The sequence below is a fragment of the Heliangelus exortis genome, chromosome 3 (assembly GCF_036169615.1).
Source record: "Heliangelus exortis chromosome 3, bHelExo1.hap1, whole genome shotgun sequence".
Classification (NCBI taxonomy): domain Eukaryota; kingdom Metazoa; phylum Chordata; class Aves; order Apodiformes; family Trochilidae; genus Heliangelus; species Heliangelus exortis.
In genome coordinates, this window is record NC_092424.1 from 95,070,111 (window position 1) to 95,094,787 (window position 24,677).

Genomic DNA, 24,677 nt, shown 5'->3' on the forward strand with positions numbered 1-24,677 from the left:
TTTTTTCTCAAATCAGGCAAAAAATGCAGCCGGCTGTAACGGCCGGTGCCGTAAAGCGAGGCGCAGGCGGCGCGACAGCTGAGAAGGTCCCATTCCCGGGTGGCTGAGGAGCGAAGATGGCGGCTGGGGAGGTGAAGTCGGTGCTCTTCGTCTGTCTGGGTGAGCGGGGCAAGAGAAGACGCGGATCTTCTCCCGTCCTCCTCCCGCCGCTCCTCGGGCGGGGGTGTAGGGAGCGTGGCGAGGCGGGGGCCCCTGCCAGTGCTTGCCCGGCGGGGTTGCGGGGAGGCGCGGCCTGGAGCAGGCACTGCGGTATCGGCCTTCGCGGGGAGGGCCAAAGGGCGGAATCCCGTGTTGATAAACGCGAAGGTCGTTGTGGGGGGGAAGAGCGGCTCTTAAATACGCACTAAGTAATGCGAGCTGTGACTTAACTGCTGTTTCTGAAGAGCAGCCCGTGTGCGGTGGTTGTGAACAGCATTCTGCACCGGGCTGCTCCGTGCTCGGTTTCGGGGGTGGGAAGGAAGGAAGGGAAGCGCGCAGCCAGCGTCCAGAGGCCGCTTGTGTGCCGGCAGCGGTACCTTCTGGGGGAGGGTTGCAGTTCTGAGCACCTGACGTTAAAAAGGAAAACGGTGGAAAGAAGGACTGAAGTTAATAGAACTGTCTCTGTAAGAACAGGGGAAAATGGTAAGGCTTGTAAGAAAAACCATTTGGTGGAGGGTAAAAAGGATTTTGATCGATGGAATCGATAGCCATCGTGAAAAGGAGTGCAGAGAAAATAACGTTTTCGACGGGCTACCTCAAAGAAGAACTAGGAAATATATATAGATATGTATATATATATATATATATATGCACATTTTACTATTTTTAAAGTATTCTATGCATTTAAGTTGTGAACCTCAAGTAACAGAAAACACTTGTGTTAAATGGGCTCCTTAAGGGTTTGGATACTTTCCTAAAGCTTAGAACAGTTGATAACTGATAAGTGAGATGGTCACTTGCATCTTCACAACCAGCAAATTTCTGACCTGCCTACATGGATTGCAGGGCTCTGCCCCATTTTGTATATACTTTCTTTACGCATCTGTTTCTGCTCCCTTTTGGGGATAAAGCCTAGAGAGCTTTTGGTTCTCATCTGAGGAGCCTTTAACATTATCTGCTTCTTGGCCTTACCTACATGGTAAGAATTGCTCCCTGGCATTTTGCCAGTTTTGTTACAAAACCACTGGTTCATATGTGGTGAGGTTTTTTGCTATCTGCTTTTATGTTGTAATAGGAGAAATGCAGATTAGATGAAAAGCATAACAAGAGCTTAGTATTGTGAAATATATTCTGATGTTTACCATAGAGTAAAATGACTCCCTAATCATAATTTAGCTAAAATATTCTTTAGTAAAGGATTATCAGGTTTTGTATGTGTGGGTGCCAGTGGCCTAGACAGACTTTTTTTTTTATGAAACCTTCTAATTATTATGCATTATTCTTTCCAAACACTGTGTTCTAAAGGCAGTAGTAACCTTTACAAAACAATTCATATATATCTATGGGTCTGTGAACCCATGAAAGCAATTTGCCCTGTAACAAGATCCTAATCCAATTGAGTCTCTGAGGAACTGTTACTAGTAGAAGTTAGTACAATAATTTAGGTGAAATTATTAACATTATTAACATTAAATTGAAAGGGTGAACAAGTAAGGACTGATATTAATGGGATAATATTTTTGGTTTTGTTTTTTTTTAAGAAAATGTTGTAAATATCTTTAAAATTTTGTCTTCCACGTTACTATGTTACGGTTATAAAAGCTATGTTATGTTTATAAAAAAAAATAACCATAATGACAAGTGGTGTGTGAGAAATCTAATTAATGTGGCAAGTACTAATTTTTTTCCAGTCAAGTCAATATTCTTTTTAGTCAAGTTTTGAAGGCAGCTTGCTTTTTTTCCTACTTGAAGTTTGCTTGCTTTTTTTGTTAGTCGTGAAGAGAGATACTTACACCTTAATGGATTTTTTTTTTTCCTCCTGAATTTTATTAGGAATAATAGCTGTGGTTGTTGTGGAGAGTATTAACCTGATTTCTAGGATTGCATTTATCTGTACTATTTTGTGCTAATTAATGGAGCACATTAATTCTGAAGTTTGCCACATTTAATGAGAGCTGATCCCTGAACGTACAAGCCTTCATGGAAAAACTACATTTTCTTTCTACATTAAATTGAAAGAAACATATTACTGAAGTATCTATTGACTGTTCTTTGTAATGAGATAAGCAGATACTCATTACACAACAAAATACAATCTAGTTAATGTGCATAACTACATTAATGATAAGACTTCCCCATCACTGAGAAATAATGAAGCACCCAGCAGCATATGTGATTACAGTATATGGAAAAGCACTGGGATTTTTTATTATTTTTAATTTTCGTTTAGGCAAAATAATTAAAAATGGGTGAGCCAAAATGTGTTTTGCCCTTTTTACACTTGCATAGTTCATCTGGTTATTGATTGAGCTGCAGAAATGATCCTAATGTCATGCTGTATTACATAAGTTAGCTTCTTTCACTGATGACTTCTCCAGTATTAAAGAACAAGCTGCATGGGCATCTTGGACTAGGCACTGGCTTCCTCATCTTCTGCATGTATGGAGAATGGGTTATAAGACTGGGCAACAGCAAGCAAAGTGGTTTTGGCAAGAGCTACTTGTGATCCACTCAATATTGCCAGTAGAGATCTAGGCTGCATAAAATAATTTCTAAAATTACAGTGTATTGAGTATGAGGAAATTGGTTTACATTTACAAAGAGATTTGAGTTGCTTAGTTCAGTTGTCACCATCTATTATATGCCTATAGATACAGCTAAATACAAGGCTTCATGGGACAAAATACCATTTATAACTGCAGAATAACAAAGAAACAGCTTGGATAAAGCACTGAATCATAGTATCATAGAGTGTTAGGTTGGAAGGGACCTCAAGGATCAACCTTTCTGGTTCAACCTGATTCAACCTTTCTAATATTATTGTTCATATGAGATATCTCAGCACCCCATCAAGCTGAGACTTAAAACTTTGCAAAGTGGGGGAATCCACCACTTCCCCTGGGAGACCATTCCAATGTCTCCTCATAGTGAAAATTTTTCCTCTTGTATTCAAATGGAATCTCCCCAGGAGCAGCTTGGTCCCATTGCACCTTGTCTTGTCCATGTGACTCCTTGTAAATAGGGAATCTTCATCTTCTTTGCAGCTGCCCTTTAAGTACTGGAACATTTTTATAAGGTCTTAAATCTAAGTCATCCTGGGGGGTGGCTCTCCTTTCTGGGGTGTCAACCTCTCCACTCTTAGTGTCATCAGTGAACTCCATCAGGTTCCTCTTGATCCCAACATCCAGGTTGATGGAAAACAGCTGGGGTTCTTATCAAGGTGCCAAAAAGAGCAACTAACATCTTTTGGATAACGAAGAGAATGTTAGATAAGTGTAAGGAAAAGACCTTGCTTCCGTGCATCATTAGTGAGATAGCTGTAAGAACATAATGCCTTAATTAGTCTGTGTTGCAAAATGATGCAGAAGTACTAGAGTTGAAAGCATGGTTGTGAAGTGTTGGAATTAAAAGTATTAGTAGTCTGGAGTCTGGTTGTTGTGTGTAGGTGCTTATGTGCTGAAAAGTTTTATTTTTACTGGGGAACATTTATGTTGCTGAAAAAAGCATAATGTTCCAGTACTTGATAATTCAGTATAATTAATCTTGCTGCAGGGAAAGATTTTTTAAATGTGAACATGCAGTGAATTAGTTGCTTGTTTGACTGCCATGAATCTTGGTGAATCATATTGCTATCAACATTAATTACATTGACTAAGCCTCAATTAGCTAGGCACTTTGAAACCCATTGCTCCTGTAGGCATCCACAGTTAGATATCTTGAGCCAAAATTAATATCTGCTTAGATAATACATAAACACACACACACACATAAGCTAATGTTCCACTTCTGAGAGAAATCCCACTGTGTATTGGTAATTGGGAGATGTATAGAAGTTAGGTGATGTTGCTTATGTAGCTATATACTTGGGTGTTTCAGATAAAGAGTGTAAGTGTTTAGTGAACTTGACTGTGAATGGAAAGGCTAGGGAATCAGGACTAAAATCAGAGCTGTGAGTGGTTCCTTATGAGGCTAACTGTGCCAAGTATGACAATATGGATTTAACTGGAAAGAAGTAGGAAGCATGATGAAGTTCAGGCAGAAACTTCAGTGCAGAACAGCATAGAGTGAGGTTTTAAACTCTTGTTTACAAAGAGGTCCTAATGGATGATGTAAATGCTAGTGGGTAGTGGAATTACAGTCACTCAGATTAATTTACTGTGCATTGAAATTAAGTAGAGTTATAAGCAGGTTGTTAAAAGCGCGAGAATGAAAGTTAATAAAACTTATGTTACAAACATCAGACAGTAGGAAAAAAAAAAAGGAAGAAGGAAAAAGCATCTGCATTTGAGGAAGATTCGAAAGAGAGACCTGAATAAGGAACAATGAAGATACAAAAGCAATTGTGAGAGTAGATTATTGGATTAACAGTACCCAGAGATGAGCTGTGAACCTGAACATAAAATGTGTTCAAGTTGTCTTTCCTGTCAGTAGAAGCAACGCTTCCATTTATGTACGGGAGTGGGCCAAAGATTATTGCTGACACTGGGGTAAGAACTCAAATACTTAAGCATTGGCTTGAACAGTCATCAGTGGAGTCCTTTTTCCTAGAAAATGAATGAGAAAGCATAACTCCATAGAATTGATCAACAAATGGTTCCAGTACTGATTCTGCAACTGATGTTTGAGTTTCTTATCCTTGGATCTTCATATTTGGAGAGGTCTGTAGGACCATCAGTGGGCAGATGCTGTCTAGGTATGGCTTTTTTATGATTAAAAACTGCAACGTAAAGAGCTTGAAATATAAAAAATATAAAAAATTAATGGAGAAGGTGGAGATTCAGAGAACTTAAATACTGATATCCTCAACATAAAAAGAGTGTGATCCAGTCAGTCAGAAATACAACAAAGGAGAAAGGAACACCAGAGGATAGGTAGGAAGGGTAAAGTGTAGGTAACATTTAAAGGAAACATGGTTCAACTCCAAGGAGGAAGGTAGTCTCCCTATGAATATTTTTGTGAGATTTTCCCTTTCAGTTTTCAGTTATGGCTGTCAGTCCATAAATTAGGAAATACTCTACATCTGTGAAGAACCTCAACAATACCTGGAAAGACTTCGGAATGTAAAACTGGGTATGAAATGGATAGAAATTAAATTGGGGAAAGGATGATGACTGGAAACAAGGAGTGAAGTTAGTGAGATAAGATAGGCCTATGCATTAATGATAAGATGAACAATAATAGTCACAGGGAGTAGCATGGGTAAACAGTTAGTGTGAATATAATATTGCAGAGTGTGCAGAGAAAAGAGCTTCTGTTAAGCCAGTTTTGGGTTTCTGTCTGTCCCCAAGAACAGATTTGAATTGTGATTACAGTTCCTTAATAGTGTAAATACCTCCAGTATTGTCTGGAATGTGTCATTGTGGAAGACAATTTTTAATACACAAACTAGGTTACATGTTTGTCCCAAAAATAAGGTAACTGTACTTTTTAGTTATTGCTGGAAGTGGTATGTGTGTGTGTGTATATATATATGTGTATATATATATATATACATATATATATATAGTCAGTCAGTGGTCATAGTGCCATTCAGTATGATATTTGCTAAGATATCAGCACAGATGGTATTTACAGCATTTTTTTTTTTTTTAAAGTAATGAGCAGGTTATATACAGAATAAAGAAATTCAGTTCAGGTAAAACAGAAGGTTAAACAAATATAAAAACCCAAGAAGGATTTATTTCAAAACCACAGTTTTGAAATTCTGGGAGCCAGGTAATGAATTAGTAGGATTACCAGTATTAACCAGTTCTTATTACTGACATTTTTAGTGTAGTAATGAAACTTACTGTTCATGCACAAGTTGCATAGGATCATTGATACAGAGGAAAAACTTAACAGGGAGAAGTAGGTGGCCTCAGCAGCTGTGCAGTGGAAACAGAATTTAATAGTTTTGAAAGAAGAGTTAAAGGTTACTTATTTAAAGTAACAGAGGAAGAGGAAATGGACAAATTAGAATTAGGGGATTATGATTGAAAATTCGATACTTGTGAAGGAGTCAAATATGATTGTAGAAGTTAGGTTATTTTCAAAAGAGCAAAGTAAATATTTCTGACTTGTGTTAAATTGGTAAAAACTTTTCCTGCAGTGTAGTATATGATTTTATTTGTCATGATTCAAGAAAAATTCAAATAAAAACAATTGCAGAGTTGTCTTAACTGGAGTGATTAGATAAGGGTCAGTTAATTTCCTGAGGAGACTGAGTGCTTGGTGTTTATTTTAGCACAGCTACCTTTGACAAGGGTTCTGTATCTGTTGAAGGAAGGAAAGGTTTTTAAGATAGTGATGTTAATCAACATCAGATGAGCAATAATAATTAAGTGGTGATTGGAAGGTTTCTGGCAAGAAATGAGTGTCTGGAATAGCCTTTTAAGACAGATGATGCTTTTTGAAAGAGAGCTTGATGTATTTGTAAGAGAAGTGCTGCTGTACATGCCTGCACTATCAAAGGACTGGGCTCATTGATAGAGAAGATTCTTTACTGTCTTATGTTGTATGTTCCCTGTTTTCTATTTAAAAATATCATTTAATGCTTAACTCAATTACAGAAGTAAGTTTTATCTTTTAATTTATTGCTATATTCTTTACCGTTTTTGTAATTATTTTTCTTCCAAGATTGATTTAGCTTCTCTGCTTGGAATAAAGTAGTTGAAACAAAGGAAACCATATGCTTTCTCCTGGAAGATCATCTACTGCCATCAAAATTGATGTAATGTTTCAGCAGTCTCAATGGTCAGCCAGTTCCTTTCACTCATTTACTGATTTGATGCTCTCTAAAATTTTGAAAATGAATTTTTAATACTTCAGTGGTTCACTTAGCCACTTAGTTGTTTGGGTTTGTTTTTTTTTTGTTGTTGGCATGATTGACAGCAAGTTATTAAATGCTCAGGTCATAGCAACTTCTTCCTCTTTAGCAGTGAAATATCTTCCTTGATATTTTGTTTGAAAATATAAGCATGAAAATGAGGCTCAGTTCCTGATCTAATTTTTTTGTTTGTTTGGGGTTTTTTGTTGGGTTTTTTTTCTTCTCTGCTGTAATTTTAGCTTTGTTTATGGCCATTTCAGTTTTTTTACTGATGGAGATTTGGAAAGTATTTAATCAGTAGTAGAAGAGTAATTTATTTGAAAGTATAGGAATGAATATTGTCATTTGTGATATATTATACTTACCTGCTCAAAAGTCAAAGATGATTCAAGTAGTTACAGGTTCTCTTTGATGGAAGTGTAGAATTTTTTGTAGGATTTATTGTGTATCTGGGTGGCATACCAAATTTGTGAATATCCATCTAGTTACTTGGAACTTGTGAAGGAAGAAAAAGTTTAAGTAATAGTTGAATAGACTTCATTGTTGTTGTGACATTTGATTCTTTTCAAAGATGTATTCTTGCATGTATATTTGAAACATTTACCTTAGGTGGTGAACTTACAACTTCAGCAGTGGAGTAAAAATGCTGTAGATCCATTGTTTCTACTTTTTAAGGGGCACTGTATCGTTGTTGAAATAAGTTCTTATTGACAACAAAGTCAGATGGCTATTGCAGTTGAATGCCATTAGGAAGGAAGACTGGCAAATACAATTCTCTAGTAAAGCATTAGTTGAAGTTTGCTACTGTCTAGGAAGATTTGTTGATAGAGATGACTTGGTGCCATTTAAATTCCATCATTTTGCCAAGTCTTCTGTGGTCATGGATTATTTGTGAAAAGAGAACGATGAGTTTGCACAACATTCCTCCTATTTATTTTTATGTGACATGTTTTCATATAATAATACACATTTCAATAGACTGACGGATTGTATAGATTAATAGAATGACTAGGGTGGGAAGGGACCTTCAAACTGGATCAGGTTGCTCAAAGCCCCATCCAGCCTAACCTTGCAAACTTGTAATGACAGGGCATCCCTAACTTCTCTGGGCACCCCATTCCATTGTCTTACCACTCTTATTGTAAGAAAATTTCTTCCTTATGTATGATGTAGGTCTATCCTCTTCCAGTTTAAAGCTGTCAGCACTTGTCCTGCTGCTACATCTCCCTTTGTGTCTAGAAAAAACTGCAGTAAGATCTCCCCAGTCCTTTTCTTCTCCAGGTTGCACAGCTCCAGTTCTCACTTAGAGATGTTCCATCCCTCTGATAATTTTTGTGGCCCTCCTCTGGACTCATTCCAACAGGTCCATGTCCTTCTCGTGCTGGGCACCTGAGAACTGGACACATTACTCCAGGTGGCATCTCACCAGATCACAGTTGAGGGGAATCACCTCCCTTGATCTGCTGGCTATACTTTTGATGCAGCCCAGGATACAGTTGGCTTTCTGGGCTGTAGGTGCATGCTGCCAGCTCATACCCAATTTTATACCCACTGGTATCCCCAAGTTCTTCTCCTCAGGGCTGCACTCAACTCCTCTAACTCCCATCTCGTGCTCATACTGGAGATTGCCCCAAACCAGGTGCAGGACTCTGGATTTATATCCTTGCAGAATCTCTTGGGTTATAATAAGATAAGCAATCCACATTCTACCTAAGTAGATAAAAATCTTCAATCTGCTCTGTGCTGATTAAAACAGACAATAACTGATTCTTCATCCTTAATTGTCAGAAATTTCACTATGATCTTTTGTTTCTGTAGGAAACATTTGTCGCTCTCCAATAGCTGAAGCAGTTTTTAGAAAGCTTGTAACTGATGAAAAGGTTGAAAATAAGGTAAGCTATTTATTTCTGTTTCTGCCTAAAAAGTAAGTGCCTTTTAGCCAGTGATTAGAAGTATAAACAGTGAGAAAGGAAACATAAAAATATAAATTTGTTTTTCTTTAGTGGAGGATAGACAGTGCAGCGACATCCACCTATGAAATAGGAAGCCCTCCTGACTATCGAGGACAGAATTGCATGAAGAAGCATGGCATTCCCATGAATCATATTGCCAGGCAGGTACTGTACTTAAATTTTCTTTAAATATGTATATGTATTTGTTTTGTTGTTACAGTGGATGACAGACAGTGCTGCTGTTTCAGACTGGAACGTGGGGCTCTCCCCAGATGCGAGGGCTTTAAGTTGTCTAAGAAACCATGGCATTGAGACAGCACATAAAGCACGGCAGGTAGAAGAGAGTATATTTTCTTTTTTATTCATACCCATGCTTTGTTTAGCCCTAACCATTACAATCACAGAAGTCATTTGACCAATGCATGGTTAAACATCAGGTGATAAATGCAGTTTTTCAAAGGACTCCAGAGAGGCTTAACTCTTCTAGTTGGGGTTGTTGAGCTGCTTGTTATTAAGCTTCATTGGAAATATAACTCAGAAGCACTGGAGCACTTTCTGAATTGTAGAAAAATCCTGTTTGCAAATGTTTAGTATTTTGGGCATTTTTCTGAAGCACTTTGTAATACTTTTTAAAAATTGACTTACTATAGTAGTCTGTGATGCTACTTTCAGCAAGGAATTGTATTTTTATTTAGCAAGTCCAATGTAGAATACCTGTTCAACCATCAGAAAAAGCTTCTGCTCTTGCATGAAGGTTTTAAAAAGAAATTTAGAGTGCTAAATTAGAACAAAGGCACTCAAACCCAAGCTTAGTAGTGTGACCGATGGTAACTTCAGAGATAAACATACCCTTAAAGCATTCTTAAGTCAATGATGGGTTTGTCATTTAGTGAAATCTTCTAAGTTTTGCCAGAGCTCACCTCAGCTGTCATTAACAAAGCAATATGTATATCCATGCTGCATTACGGAGAGTTTGGAAATAAATGTGTCTGTTTAAATTATTCAGATGCTCAAATAAATGCACATAACTTGCAACAGTTAATTATTCTCTGGATATGAGATATTCCTTGAGGGCTTGACCTTTACTTACCTTGAGTTTATGCCTCTAGTTCCTGTACTGACAAAAAGTTGAACTAGTTTTGTTGTTATCTTCCATTTCATTCCCTTCAGAATTTTACTACACCTTACTGAGGTCATATTTACTTTCTTCACCTTCAAAGACAACATGTTGAGTTTTTTAACTTTTAAAATAAATTCCCTCAATTAGTCAGTTGCCCTCTGCTGACCTTTCCTGATGTTAATCTCTGTTATATAACAACAGAGAATTGAGCACAACATAGTTTCAGATTTTCTAGTTTTACTGTTAGAATAATTACTGGATATCATTTGTTGTGATCTTGTTACAAGTTTGGGATTTACTATTTATCAGTGCTAACAAACAGCATTATTTATCATTATACAAGCTAAATGGTACCGAAACTAATCAGACAGTGTTCCAGTGATGGTAATTTTATATGTTTGTATTAAAAGATAAGCCTTGGAAACTTTTGGATATTACTTGAGTGATTTATGAGCAGTTAAACAAAAGCAAAGTATCCAAAACCAGTTGATCATCTGTCTTGAAATAAATGCGCATCTTTTGCAAAGAGGGAAAAAACCCAAACACTTGAATGAAGACATTTACTTATATAGCCTGGCAAGTGAAGAGATTTTTAAAGCAGAAGAGCCTACAATGTTGTACATACAGGGAGAGAAAACTAAGAATGAGACAATAAAATGAAAGAATAACAGGATGGAAATTTGTCGAAAACAATCCCAGTAGAAGCAATTTCTTTTACAAATAAAATTCACAAATCCATGAACTACAGATAACTGTTCATCTTGCACTGATGTTAACTATGCAACTCCAATATCTTTTTCAAACTTCTGTCAAATGGTCTCTGCTGATTTTCCAAACTGTGTACCTGATATATAGTCTTGTTGTACTTCTGGAAAGAGGGATTCAACTGTGGAGAGTAGGACTTTTCAGAGTGGGCATATTAGTACCAGTGAAAGTGTATTTGTTACAGTATTAGAGACAAACTTGAGGATAGAATTTTGCATGTGATTTCTTTCAGAACAAATGAAATGGAAGCTGCAGTTGGGGGGTTTATCTTCTGATGCCTTCAAAATACTGTCATAAGATGACAGCCTCATGCTATTACTTTTCCTCCTTCCTGTGGAAGAGTGTTACTCACCCAGTGAAAGGCAGTTTCTTTCATGTCATTTTGTGCATAATTACGATAACCATGGATTGTATCTTTTTTTTAATTCAAAACTCATAAATGCTAGAGGAATGATTTACGTAAGAGAAAATGGTGAATTGGTTCCATCCTACCATTGTATACAATGATTGTTTATGTGAATTTTAAGTGAAAAGTGAAGTATAAAATTGTGTCTATTTATATATAAAATCAAGATCTTGTTAACATTTCAGTTGATGTTAGGTTGCTATATGTTTAGGCATCCGTTGAAATTTTCTAAGCTCTTATTTTTCATGCACAAAGCAGACAGGTATTAATCAGTTCCACTTTTATTCATGCTGAGGCCAAAATTGATTTATGTATGAGTCATAGAGTGCCTTTGCCTTAAATATGAAATTGAGATTAGGTGAAGGTTGTATTATTAAACATTTTCCCAACTTGATAAATTTGACGACTATTGCCTCTTTTTGATTTTTAGACTGAGAAAAGGAGATTTTCCTTCTGTAAACAAAGGGAAATGGTTAACAAATTGTGGAATGATTGTGTTCGTCCACTGAAGGTCTCTAAAAATGGTTTTAAAAATGGTTTGATACGTTTTTTTAATGTCAACTTAATGTTGTTGGTGTAGTTCAATCCAAAGTTGACTACTTGTGCTCTGCCCTGTTCTTCTCAAAATATACATAAATTTCTATGTCCTCAGTTTCTTCCCCCAAAATACTAGCTGTCATAGTTCTGAGGAAGATTAAGTTCACTCAGGTTTGCTCAGTTAAGGATTTTGTATCTGATAATACTGTAGGGCTTAAGAAGAGCAGCAATCTTTTTTTAAGGCTACATTGGCACCTGTGTTAGTGCTGATTCAGACGTAATAACTGTCAAGTTGTCAAGTATACAGAGAATGTGGGAAGCGTGGCAGGTGTGTTTTTCCTTTTCATTGGGTTTTATTTTATTCTTGCATAGGTCCACACTACAAAGAAATCTATGCCCACGTACTTTACAGGGGCCAGTGTCCAGCTGTGTAGAGCAATCAGAAACAGCTACTTGAGGTACTGCTTAGAGTTGCCAGGAAAACAGAGCTATTTCCACTGCAAAAATATTTTCGTAGGTCAGAGGCATTGCATGAATACAGCAAATATTTTTACAGTGAAAGTGCAGTCTGCATTAGTTTTCACCATTAACCCTTTCTTTTCAAAGGCCTCCCCTCCACCTTCCCTTCCATTTTCATTTTGTGGAATGTTTCATTTGTGCCTTTACCCTGGTGATAATTTCTGTAGGTTTTTCCTTACTTCTGTAGTGGGAGTGTAGTCGGTATCTTTTTGCTGTTTGCACAAAAAAAGAAGTGGGGTTTCTTTTAATCTAAAACCTTTTTTTTAAATATGTAAAATTTTTTTACACTTGCTTACTTACTTCTCTAGCCCATCCTTCCCACAGATTCCATAAAAACCTATACTGAACAACCTTTCCAGGTTTCTTTGTTACGATTCTCCACATAGGACTATGCATGAAATGCAGTCTTAATGTAAACTCATTAGAGATTTCCCATTATGGACATTTGGTTCAGATATCTTATACTAGTGTGCTGTGTTTCGTGGACATGGTCTGGAAAAATTTTAACCCAAGTAAGGCTTAAATGTAAGTTAAAATAAAATTGTACTGGTAAAAATCTGCAGCCAACCTTTTCTAGTACAGATAATAACATCACTGCTTAAGTTAGTGGTTTATCTCTGTTTAATTGCCGGGCCAGCGTTAAACCGTGCCAGATTTATCCAAACCAGGACAATCTGCAATGTTTGCCTACCTGACTCTAAACTCAGATCTCTCAATTTAGTTAATATTCATGTTTAGGAGTCAGTAATTTACAGGAAAGAAAAATAAAGTATGGTGGTAGAAAGATGTACATATATAACTCAGATTTCTTTTTTTAAGAGATTTTAACTTGTACCATCATACTTCAGCTTTGAGTTACATTTAATATCCTTTTCTGTGCAGTGACAAAATTTCTAGATTGGAAGCATTGAACTGAATTCCAGGTTACCATTTTTGTTTTCCTATCAGTAACTTGTCTACGTTTTTATTGCATGGTTCCCACAACTGGAAACCTGCTTTAGCTTTAGTAACTGAAAAGCATTAGAAAAGTCACTTATAATGATAAGTTGATGCATGAGATTTTTTTTTTTTAAAAGTGGTAAATTTTTTGATGCAAAACCTGCAGATATGGATAAATAAACATTTTAAATGCCTTATGGTACTGTAAATGTTCATGAAGTTTTATTCTTTTGACCTTTGTCTCTTAATAAATCAGAACTACTAAATTTGAAATACTTTTTTTTCCCTTTTTGTAAATCAAAATTTAGATTAAAGCACATATTTCTAATTCTAGGTTACGAAAGATGATTTCCAGACCTTTGATTATATACTTTGTATGGATGAAAGCAATCTAAGGTAATGTGTGAAGAGATGGAACAAATTCATATGGATTCCTTGTAGTGATCCTTAAGTCAACATGTCATGTTTTACTGCTTACCTTGTCTTGTTGGTGTTTGGTTTTGGTTTGTTTGGTTTGGTTGTTGGTTTTTTGTTTGTTTGTGGTTTTTCTTTTGCTTTTTTGTTTTTTGTTTTGTAATTATTTTTTTTATGCATGTGTGTATGATACCCTAATAGATGATAGATGTTGTCTTCTACGAAGTTTAAGTGAACTCAGTGGTTTATTTGCATTAAGGTAATGGAAGTTTTTTATAGTTTGTGCTATAGATGTGCAGCTGATGCCAGTATAGTTAAGACTGAGGACATTGAAGGGATGACTTCTGAAGAGCAGCTGGGGTCCCTTATTCAGTTTGGAGAAAAGGAGGCTGAGGGGACCTCATAGCAGTGTAGGGCTTCCTCACGAGGGGAAGGGATGGGACTGGTACTGATTTCTTCACTCCTGTGACCAAAGACAGGATTCGAGGAAATTGTAGGAACTTGAATCAGGGAAGGTTTATCTTAGATTCTATTTGGAAAAATTTTTTCACCCAGAGGGCAGCTGAGCAGTGGAACAAGCTCCCCGGAGAAATGGTCACAGCACCAAGCCTGCCTGAGTTCCAGAAGTGTTTGGATGATGCTCTGAAGCACATGGTGTGATCCCCGGGAGTGGCCTACACAGAGACAGGAGTTTCTGAGGACCATTACTCATTAAATTAGTTTTAAAAATAAAAAAGAAAACACCAAACCAAGCACCACTTAACTAAAATAAGTATAATTTTGTTGACTTTTCCGGAATGTGTTGAATGACTCTTACAGAGACTGCAGAAATGAAGGGCTCTGTAAGCCCTTGGCTTGACTTCAGCATGTTAGGCAAAGACATTACTAAGCTTACTTCTATTTTCACAGAATCAGAATGTTTGGGGTTGGAAGGGAGCTGTAGATACCATCTAGTCCAACCCTCCTGCCAAAGCAGGATAACTTAGGGCAGGCCACACAGGAACACATCCAGGGGAGTTTTGAAAGTCCAGAGAAGGGGACCCCGCAGCCTCCCTGGCAGCCTGTTCCAGTGCTCTGTAACCATCACAGTAAAGAAGTTTCTCCACATGTTGAGGTGGAACTTCCTTTAAACCTATTATTCCTTGTCCTATTACTGGGTACCACTGGATGATTGGCCTCATCCTCTTGACACCCTCCCCCCAGATGTTTATAGACATTAATAATATCCTCTCTCAGCCTTCTTTTCACGTGAATTCTTAAATGGAAGCTTACTTCTGTATTTATTAACAAATGACATGAGATGTAGAGCAGAAGAAATGTAATAACTGGAATAGGGATATTGCTACTGCTGCACTGAAATTTCTCCTTAATCTTGCACCCAGTTCAACCATTTTCCCTGAGAATACCTACTTGTAGCACTATGAGGGCAAGCTGATTCCAAGTGTTGATACAGAATGCCTGTTGTATCTGAGAAAAAACATTTGGGACATCGCTTTTCCTTAGCATGGGAGCCACCTGGCCTTTTGCTGTTCATTAGGTGGTATAGCAAAAGCCTGGAAGGAAATGGTTATACTGTTAACTGAATGCAGTAGGACTTTGCATGATTTAGAGGCATGCAGTGCCTTCATGAATGAGAGAAATTTCAAAATACCAATTTAAAATACTGGTTTTGAACAGGCGGGCAAAACTTACTTGTACTTTGGTAAAATAGATAGAGAATTAGTACAAGCTGAATGTGAGTATTGGGAGTACTAATGATTAATTTGAGGAAGAATTTAAGTTGATGAACTTACTGTTACAAAGTCCTGTTAAGCCCTAGGTTATGTGCCTGACTGCTTATGTATTCTGTGAATTAAGTTTATGTATATGTCATCCATACTTGATTAAAAAAAAAAAAAAAAAGCCCCAGAACACACGCAAGGAACAAACAAAAATGAGGAGCAGCATGGAGAGTCCACAGGACTGACTGAGTCCAGCTGCATATTATTTTCCTGTGTTCTCAAGAAATGGTCATGAGCATTGCATGCTGATGCCAAAAAGTCCTGAAGAAAAATCAGTTGAAAAAATGTTATTCTCTTATGCAGAGATCTGAAAAGAAAAAGCAATCAAGTGAAAGACTGCAAGGCCAGGATTGAACTACTTGGAACTTACGATCCGCAGAAACAACTTATCATTGAAGATCCATACTATGTATGTGTAAGAAATTCTTTGAGTGGCTTGATTAAAAATTATGTATATATGGTATATAATCTTTCCAGATCCCACAGTTGACATGTGACACATAATATGATGTTACATTATAAATTACTTGAATAGGAAAGGAAACCATGTCTTTAGGTTTGTAACAGTTACTTAAATTTAAATAATGCAATTGCTTATATTTTCAGTATTGGGTGAAGCCTTTGTTGCTCAGTTTCCTTTTAAAGAGGATGTAATCAGTAAAGATTGAGACAAAGACATGTACAGAGATGGTCAAAGAAATTGAATAATATCAATGAGCAACAACCAATTAGATTGGTCAGTTTGGTCAGAAGATTCTTCAGTTTAGAAAGGAGAAGTGGATGAAGATCTATAGAAGGGTTCTATTAAATCTTGATATCATACGAGAAGGTGAATAAGGAATTTCTGTTCCTTACCAAAAAAAGTAGAGAATATCAATTGGCATTCATGTAAAGCAAGTTCAAAAGAGAGAGGTGTTTGTTTTTCCACACAGCATGAAACTCAACATCACAGGTTTCTGTGAATGTAAAGCAAAAAAAAAAAAAAAAAAAAAAAAAAAAAAAAAAAAAAAAAAGACTTAAAAGGGCTCAAAAAGTGAATGGAAGAAATACATCAAGGAAAGTTCATTCCAGGACTGTTGGGTACAAAGTCACAGTGTTTGGCTGTGGAAATTTCTGAGCTGCAGGTAGCTTAAATGAGGGAAAAATATGCAAAAACTTTCACCAAGTCTTACGTATAATGCTGTCCTTATGCTTCCCTAATGCCAGTTATTTGCCATTACTGACAGAAGGAAACTACTTTGCGAAATTTTTTTGAGCCAATATTGCTATTCTTACATTCTTTTTCCTCTGTTCTTTTCTAGGGCAGTGAAAAGGACTTTGAAACTGTTTATGAGCAGTGTGTTAGATGCTGCAAAGCATTTCTGGAAAAGTCTCATTAATGCTTCGTAATTTTACTTCTAAAATAAAATAATTAGCTTCTCCTGAAATATGTAAAATTTACTTGATTGGTGTATTTAAATTGTAAAATCATGCTTCAGTGGGTTCAAAACTTTTTCAGTTTAATTTGATATTTTAGCTTTTCTGTCATCTAATTCAAAATATAGGAAAGTTTTAACTGTATAGGAGTATCAACTATTTTGTAACACATCAATGTAATAGTAAAATATATATAATACAAATTAAATTTATCTGTAAACTCTTCTAGTGCTTTCAAACACTGCAAAAGTAACATCTTGCTCCTTTATGTGCTTTACCAACTAAACTGAGGTCTTCTTATTGTGCCCTAAGTGAACTAATTTAAGTCAAATTTCAGTGAGAGTCTGTGAGGTAATAGTTGATGCACTGGAGTGTCTTACTTGTATTGTTAGACAGCCTTTGGAATGAAGGTATTTCATATTGAGCCTTCTGGTCTGAAAGAACTGCCTGCCACCAGACAGACACTGCTCTTATCACTGTTTCCAAGTTTAAGCAAGGAAAAACCTCTGTGTGTGTCATCAGGATCCTGTGAAGGTGGATTTTGTATGACTTTCAATGCTCAGTTATTTAAAGAGGAAATAATTTTTGTTCTGGTACATTTTTATACTGATTAACTCAGTTCAGAAGTAGTGATTGATGTTAATAGTACTTCTCTGGGTAGTCTTCCTGTGGTTTTGTGATCAGTTCCTAGCACACTGGTACAAGTATATGTAACATAGCATTTACTTTGAGGACAAAACAGGTCAGCTTAAAAGTCTTAATTGCAAAATCTTATCTTGTAGTAAAATACTCAAATCCATGCAAATGTTATCAAATGAGAATCTGCTGTAATCTGAGTTTCTGTGGGTGTTGGGCAGTATTTTCACCTTTACTCAGGAGGATGGATAGCCCATCAAAAGTGTTCTCTGAGAATATAGTTTAACCTGAAGGCAGTCTATCTATAATATAATACAAAGTTAACAGAAGGCTAATAAGTAGAAAATTCTGCTCTTGGACAAAAATTGAAGGCTTTGTAAAACTTGTCTGTTTGTGTGAACATCACGTTTCATTTCTGCTTTGGAAAGGTGCTGAGGTAGCAGCATAACTGATACCATGGTAATTTTCCTGTTTCACATAATACTGGTATGAACTTGCATTACCATATTATCTGTGAAATCTGCTTTCCTGTTTGTTTAGCCTTGGTTTTGCCTCTGCCTGCCTTCTAAACTAGTAGAGTAGGCTCTTTTTTTTTTTTTTCATCCACTCTCCTTCTAGAAGAGAGATGCATTTCAATAAAGGGCCCTGTTATTCCTGGCAATGGAGGAATTCTGGTGCCAGTCTGTGTGAGCTGCAGCCTGCACAGTGGAGGTTAAGTTTCCTGAGATTCTTCCTGTGGAACACCTGTGTTTGTATTTAGTGAGGTTTCTGCTTTGTGCTAAAGTTTAAGTCAGGCATAAAACTTTAAAGCCTGTTTACAAAAAGACAAGTGGTAGATGAACACCTATATACATGAATCCGGATCTTTGTGCATTATTGCATTGCCAATAGTTTTGACTTTTAAATAACAAGCTGGGAATTTGCAAGTAAATAGTTGTTTATCTGTGTGCACAAGGAGTAAAATATGTATTTCAGGTCAGATCAAGCACTTACATCGGAACAACATTTCTATTTCTTTTATGAATGCTTTGACAAAATAAATGAGGGAAAATAATGGGCAGTTAGGGACAAACCATCTTAAATGTGGTTTTATGCACTAACTTCAGAAGTGGAAGTACTTAAGGATACTCCTGAATGCCAAAGTGATCGTTTAGAATATTCCAGTGAATATAAACTCAGAAGATTGAAAATGTGATGGTTTGTGCTTTCCTATTCATGACTGAGTAGGATTTCAACCTATGGCTTCCTACATATTAAAGTTTTAGATTTAAAATTCTTAAATCTTTATCTTCAAGCTGCTGGGGTAACAGAAAGGAAATTAAAGATGGTTGTTTTCCTTCACTAGTCTTAGGAATCTTTCTGTAAAGTGATACTAATTCAAAGGTATTTGTGCTAAATTCAGTTTGGATTTTAAAAGTTTCAGCCTTGAGGTATATTTTCAGCAAGTAATCTGTTGGCTAAATAATTCACTAGCTCTGTTAGGAGGAAACAGCTGATTGATTGATTGATTCACTGATTGTTTTTGTACTTAGTATGTTTCTTTTGGAGGAAGGGAAGGGGAACAGAACTATTTTAAAGGAATCTGTAGAATACAAGAATACAGAAGAGGAATAGTCTTGAGGAAGGACAGTTGCACAATACCATTATTTGGGTTCCAAGAGAAACAGTGATCATAGGATTAATACACAAATTGTGTATCATACCAATGCACAGCTAAGCTCTTACAGCTTTAAAATACCACTCGTGAAAAATGTAATGTTGAGTGAAAAGATACAGAATTGACGTCTCCCCCCTCTGCCCACCTTGGCTTTTTTTTTTTTTTCATTTAGATAGTAAGCTTATACCTAAGACCAAGTAAAAAAACCTCTGGTATGGTATAGTTGTATTTTCTGTCAAAGCATGCTCACTTCTGCCCAATCAAAAATCTGCTATGGAATTTATTTATATTACTGTATTAAGTCATTAAATAACTTACTATTTTCCTTTTACAAGGAAATCTTCTGCAGAGTTTTTAGTTACCCACATTTCAAGCATTCCACTACAAAAAGAAAGATTTCTACTAATTTGAACTCCCATGTTAAATAATATGCTATAATCTGATTTCAGTCACCATGAAGCAGTTCTGCCCAGGTGTTTGTGCAGATGTTGAGCTTAATGAATCCTGTAGCAGTAAATTCCCTTAACTATCAATATTTTGGTGTGCATATGTTACTTCTATTGGGAAATGAATTTAGTGATCACCAAAAGCAGCTACAAAATACTTACTTCTCCCTAACTTAATAGAGCCATACTCTAGGATGGGACTTTGTTCTGTGTTATTTTGTCTTTTTTCCTTTAAGGAACTAGATTCTGAAGGTTCATGAATGTATGAATGTCAAGAATCCCAGCTCCTAGTTATTTCTCAGGGTGGGGAGGGGTGTGTTTTATTTTCATTTTACATTTTGTGGCTTGAATTGCAAATAAAATGGAAGTTAAATTCCAGTATTAAGATAAAAGTACCTGATGTTCATCTACAAATCACACCAATTTTTCTGCCTGATTGAGCCATTTTATTATGACAACTGTATTTAATATCTAATTTAAGGAAGAAAGGGAAATGTGTATCAACTTCGTGAGTAAGTGTTCACTGGCTCTGTAAAAATGTTGTGATGCTAAGATGATTTCTGGGACGTGTACTGATTATATTGCCTCTGTTTAACCATTTGTCATTAAAAAAATTCAAGTTTATAATGCTGTAGAGAATTAAAGTAGCCTTATTTTCTGGGCATATTGCAGGAGTGGAACACACAGATCTGTCCATCTTCACGAATCTATAGAGTGTCCAAATTACTGGACTTCTCTGGGGTGGGTGGGTACCATTCATTCTTCTTCTTGTCAACTCTTGCCAAAACCAGGTTTAGGTGTGGATAAACGATAGTAGCTGCTGGAAGATGGTTTGTTCATCTGGATTCAGTGAACAGAAAGAAAACTTGAGAACAACTTAATACCAAACACTTTATTACTTACGCTTGTTATTTACAGTATTTACATATTGCACGTTTGCTGGAATGTTTTATACATTTATTATATAAAGTAATTTAATGGCATTTGTGTTTGTGTACAAAATACATGCTCCACTGTCCCCAAAAATATGTCTACTTGGAATTGTGTTCCTGTTTGTCATGCAGTTTTGTACTACTAGGGTACAATGTGACCCCATTGCAAGTCTGTTTTAACCAAACTTTTTAAAAATTGCCTAAGCATGAAAGAATATCAAGTGACCACAAGTACTGTGGAGCAGATCTTTAGTAGTTCTAGATATACAAACAAACATTCCTTAAAACTGTAGAATTAAGCAACAGAACATCAATTTTCTTGGTGAAATATTTGTGTTTACATAATTTTGGCAGCATTACACATCAGTTGTAAAGTGTGTTCTTTAAGTACAGAGCGTTAAGTACTATTGGCAGTTATGCTACTGTAAAGAATGTCAGTCTGCAAATTGTTGACAACATACAAAATGCATGTTAAGAATTGTGGGAAGTAGTCTGTCAATCTGCAAAAATAAATCTCTTGTTCACAATGGAATATGTTATAAAGGTAATAAGTTCTGTTTCCCTGTTGATTTCCAAGGCACTTCTCTTGGTTCTTGGTGGTTCTTTTCTTGGTAATATCATCTGGTGGACTAAAAGAAAGAAGAATATTGATTTTCATCATTGTTATACTCACACGTGTGTAAGAATGTATTTATCATATTGACAATAGTAAATAAAACTAGAATTCAGTACAAACTTTCAAAAGATCCAGTAGTGCATTTCTGATTTAGCTCAGTTTAGTTTATATCAGCCTGCTGCTAAATTACTGCTTTGTTAATCAAGGCTGAAATTTTGGAAAGCATCCATTTTTGTGTGGGTTCATTTTACGTAGACAGATTTGAAAAATACAGCTCTACCTATTAAAAACGGGCTCATAATTACATTTAACCTGTTCCTATGAGTGCAGCTGTGAAGTAAAAAAGTGAGTAAAAGTGAATAACATCCTCCAGGACAGTATTGCATTTGGTCCATTAGAGAAGAGACTTGGATTCATATAAACAAGTAAGAAACAGAAGAAACTTTCTTATTTTTGGTCATATAAATATAGCCCCTGGGAAATGCAAACACTGAAGCAACACCAAGTGAGTAGGAGCTGCAGAAGTTCATTCTATTAACTCTTCCCAGAGTAGTTTCTTGGAATGAAATCATAACCTTTTTTTTGACACTGGTATCAAAATCACTGACACAAAATCAGAGTTATCCCCATTGCTTATATATATATATATTGTCTGTAGTCTAGAATTGTTAATTCAAAAATTGAGAAGTGAAGGTTTCCAAGACCCTTTTTCCTCACAGCTTTAAGCCTTATGAGGAAATATAATGTAACCATCTCTATGTATACAAATCTAGAAATCCATCCCCTCTCCCTTGACTCCTGAGATTTTCTGCAGTCACATTTTCTAGGCAGGTGACCACTGAATGCTGAAACTCTGCCTACCCATTTCAAGCTGCTAATGCCCTTAATTTGAAATAAAAAATAGCCTTTTAGGAACTGCACAGGTGAAAGACACTGCATGTGAACATATTTAGCTGAAGCTTATGTGTCATACACACCAGAAGTATGTGGGAGATATAAAACAGTGGGTCTCTGATGAGAGTTCTGCTGATGTCATGGTTAAAACTTTCAACTTGCCTGAACATATGTAACTCTCTTTCCCATGATCAGTGTGAATTCTTTAGTATTTTGAGTTTCTCTAATTTTTTCTACCATTTAATTTGTAATAGAATAATTTGAATGCAAAGTCAGCCAGACTTGACATAATCTATTGGAAATCAAGCTATGGGTGCATACAGAAATTCTTGTTAGTGGTCTTTAAACGTATTTAGTTTTGCAATTTTTAAAAGCTATGAGGAAATGTAATAATGTTACAGAAAGCTTAATGTAATTTAATTTTTTTCTGGCTTTACAGATTGGACAAATACTTACTTTTTTTTTTTTTTCTGTTTTTAAAAATGTCATTCTTTAGAGGGGAAACTGATGTAACTTTTCCTTGTCCTAGATTTTAATCTAGCTTATTTTCTGTATATAATACTGTACCTTATTTTAAGCTGTGATGTTTAAAAACAAATTAAATGTGCTTTTAGTTTGAATGTGTGGTACAACTAACAAGTTAAACTCTGAGAACAATTTTTTTAACTACTGATTATACTATACAGATCACTGAGGGTGAAAACCTAAAAGTGAATAGGATGTTCATTTGTCATCTATACCTGGTTTTGTGTAGATATCTGACCAAAAGCTGTGAGTCTTAGATTCCCAGTGCCTATTTAAATTGCAGTTTTCTAAATCCCTGGCATTTTCAGACATCCTTGAAAAGGCCCCAGATTTTTAGCAGTGCTAAAAATTGTTGTACTTTTGTTGTACTTTTAAAAAAGAAAAAAAAATTTCAAATAATTTGTCTTATATATGTCTTGCTAGGAAAATGAGACTGGAATTTAGCTGAAGGATGGCAAGTTGTCTTACTGGAGATTCTGAGCACTTTTTGACCACAGTCTCTGTTAAGAACGTGGGTAGCTATGCAACTCCTTTCTCCTGTTGTTCATCCTTCTTTGCTAGTGCAAGTATTAGCTGGAACTGACCCAACCATACAGTTGTTCCAGTTTTAAAAAGCACAAATGCAAGTTATGTAAAGGCATATTACAGCTTTCCAGAATTGGTGCCAGTCATCTGTGCAAGATGATAAAGATGGACTTGAAGAGAAATCTAATCTATGCAGGAGAATTTACTAGTTTAAATATCAATATAAACCTTAAAATACTGCTGCAAAAATAATTCAAAACATGCTGTTCTTACTGTTTTGTAGGGAAAAAAGGGCACTTGGGACAGGACTCTGGCATAGCAGTGTTGAACATGAGGAGAGGTGTTACAGAATAAAAGTAGAGACTATGCTGGTGGCAGCCAGGTAACATGGCCTGGGTTGCTGATTGGAAAAAATGAACTATTGAGTGATGTAATAAAATTTGCTGCTCTGGCTTCACTCATGCAATCCCAACATGTAAAAGGGTTGGGTTTTGGACCCCAGCATTGCTTCTCCTGTGGGAGAACCAAAATGAGAACATACATTCTAAAAAAAGAGAAGGTGGAGCCCAGTTACATATATATAGGATAAATGAGCAAGTGACAGCTCCGTAAGACCAGGTATCACAACTCTGTGCTTTGAGTAAGTACTGTGATAGTAATAGATGCCTAATTCCTGGGTTTGCATCCTATTTTCTTGGTTGATCTAGCACTGAGTTTCAGTGTCTTGTAAAGCTATGATAGTCCAAAATGCATTTTAAGTACAAATGAAAAACAAACCTGGCCCTTGCTTTCCTCCAAAGCGATTTCTGAATACGGACAGATAGATGTCCATAGATCTCAAAAATGCACTGAAACCATTAATTTTCCAAATTAATGCAAAACAATAATTCATCTATAGTCCATCCCACTCACACGCCTCCAATGAACAAAAATCAGCTCCTGAGCAGACCAGGAAATCTCACTTGTTGGGGAAAAAAAATTAGGTGAGGATAATTAAGAATGTATTATTTTACCAGTTTATGAGTTTAAGATTTTTTTTTAATGTATTTGTGATCACAGTTAATAAAGTCACATTCTACTTGTGAATTCAGACCTTTGTGGAGCAGTATCCTGTATGAAAATTTTATCTAGTGCTCAGGAGATGGTTTAAGCTTTAGAACTGATACTAACTAGTAGCCTTATGGCAGAAACCAGGAGTGTTTACTTATGAATAACCTCTTCTTACAGTAGAGAGCCATCTTAAATAAGAAATGGCTTCCAAATCTTGTCTTGCTATGCCTAAGTGGTACTATGTTCAAAGCCTCTTGAAAACATCGTGGATTAATGATAACTGTACAGTTGGTGGAGAAATGATGGATGGATGGATAAGTGGGAAAACATGAACCCATTTTTCTACAGTTTTGTCCATGAAGTGATGAAAGCAAATGAAGTCTGCATTACACTTTTCTGTCTTAGCCACACAAACTGAAGTGATGCAATGGAAAAGCTTTGAGGAGAAAGGATGTTTGACTTTAAGGAGACACCACAAGGCATGTGTGGCAGAGAGGAGCCTTACTACTAAAAGAAGTTACTTAAAAGTGATGATACTATTAGT

General features: G+C 36.2%; 2 protein-coding genes across 6 annotated transcripts in view; one reads left to right on the plus strand and one right to left on the minus strand.

The window, feature by feature from the left end:
- Nucleotides 1-21,055, plus strand: ACP1 (acid phosphatase 1). 2 transcript variants are annotated; one of them, XM_071741807.1, is made up of 6 exons: nucleotides 1-159; nucleotides 8,822-8,895; nucleotides 9,176-9,289; nucleotides 13,576-13,637; nucleotides 15,740-15,845; nucleotides 16,738-16,872. In XM_071741807.1, exons 1-6 carry the CDS (start codon nucleotides 117-119, stop codon nucleotides 16,813-16,815), a joined length of 477 nt encoding a protein of 158 aa, XP_071597908.1. In that variant the 5' UTR covers nucleotides 1-116; the 3' UTR covers nucleotides 16,816-16,872. The 2 variants fall into 2 exon arrangements, with proteins under 2 accessions (XP_071597908.1, XP_071597907.1); XM_071741806.1 differs by lacking the exon at nucleotides 9,176-9,289 and adding an exon at nucleotides 9,007-9,120 and having other exon boundaries at nucleotides 2-159; nucleotides 16,738-21,055.
- ALKAL2 (ALK and LTK ligand 2) overlaps nucleotides 19,927-24,677 on the minus strand; it is a 15,610-nt gene continuing 10,859 nt past the window's right edge. For all 4 annotated transcript variants that reach the window (XM_071741811.1, XM_071741808.1, XM_071741809.1 and 1 more), the window contains one exon: nucleotides 19,927-21,152. The gene's annotated coding sequence lies outside the window, so the exon portion shown is untranslated. The remainder of the gene's footprint in view (nucleotides 21,153-24,677) is intronic.

What these genes read in the sequence shown, in the direction of transcription:
- ACP1 (XM_071741807.1), top strand. Translation starts at nt 117, where the DNA reads ATGGCGGCTGGGGAGGTGAAGTCGGTGCTCTTCGTCTGTCTGG. An exon ending in GGTGCTCTTCGTCTGTCTGG is followed by an intron (nt 160 to 8,821) that starts GTGAGCGGGGCA and finishes TTGTTTCTGTAG; the next exon opens with GAAACATTTGTCGCTCTCCA. An exon ending in TCATTGAAGATCCATACTAT is followed by an intron (nt 15,846 to 16,737) that starts GTATGTGTAAGA and finishes GTTCTTTTCTAG; the next exon opens with GGCAGTGAAAAGGACTTTGA.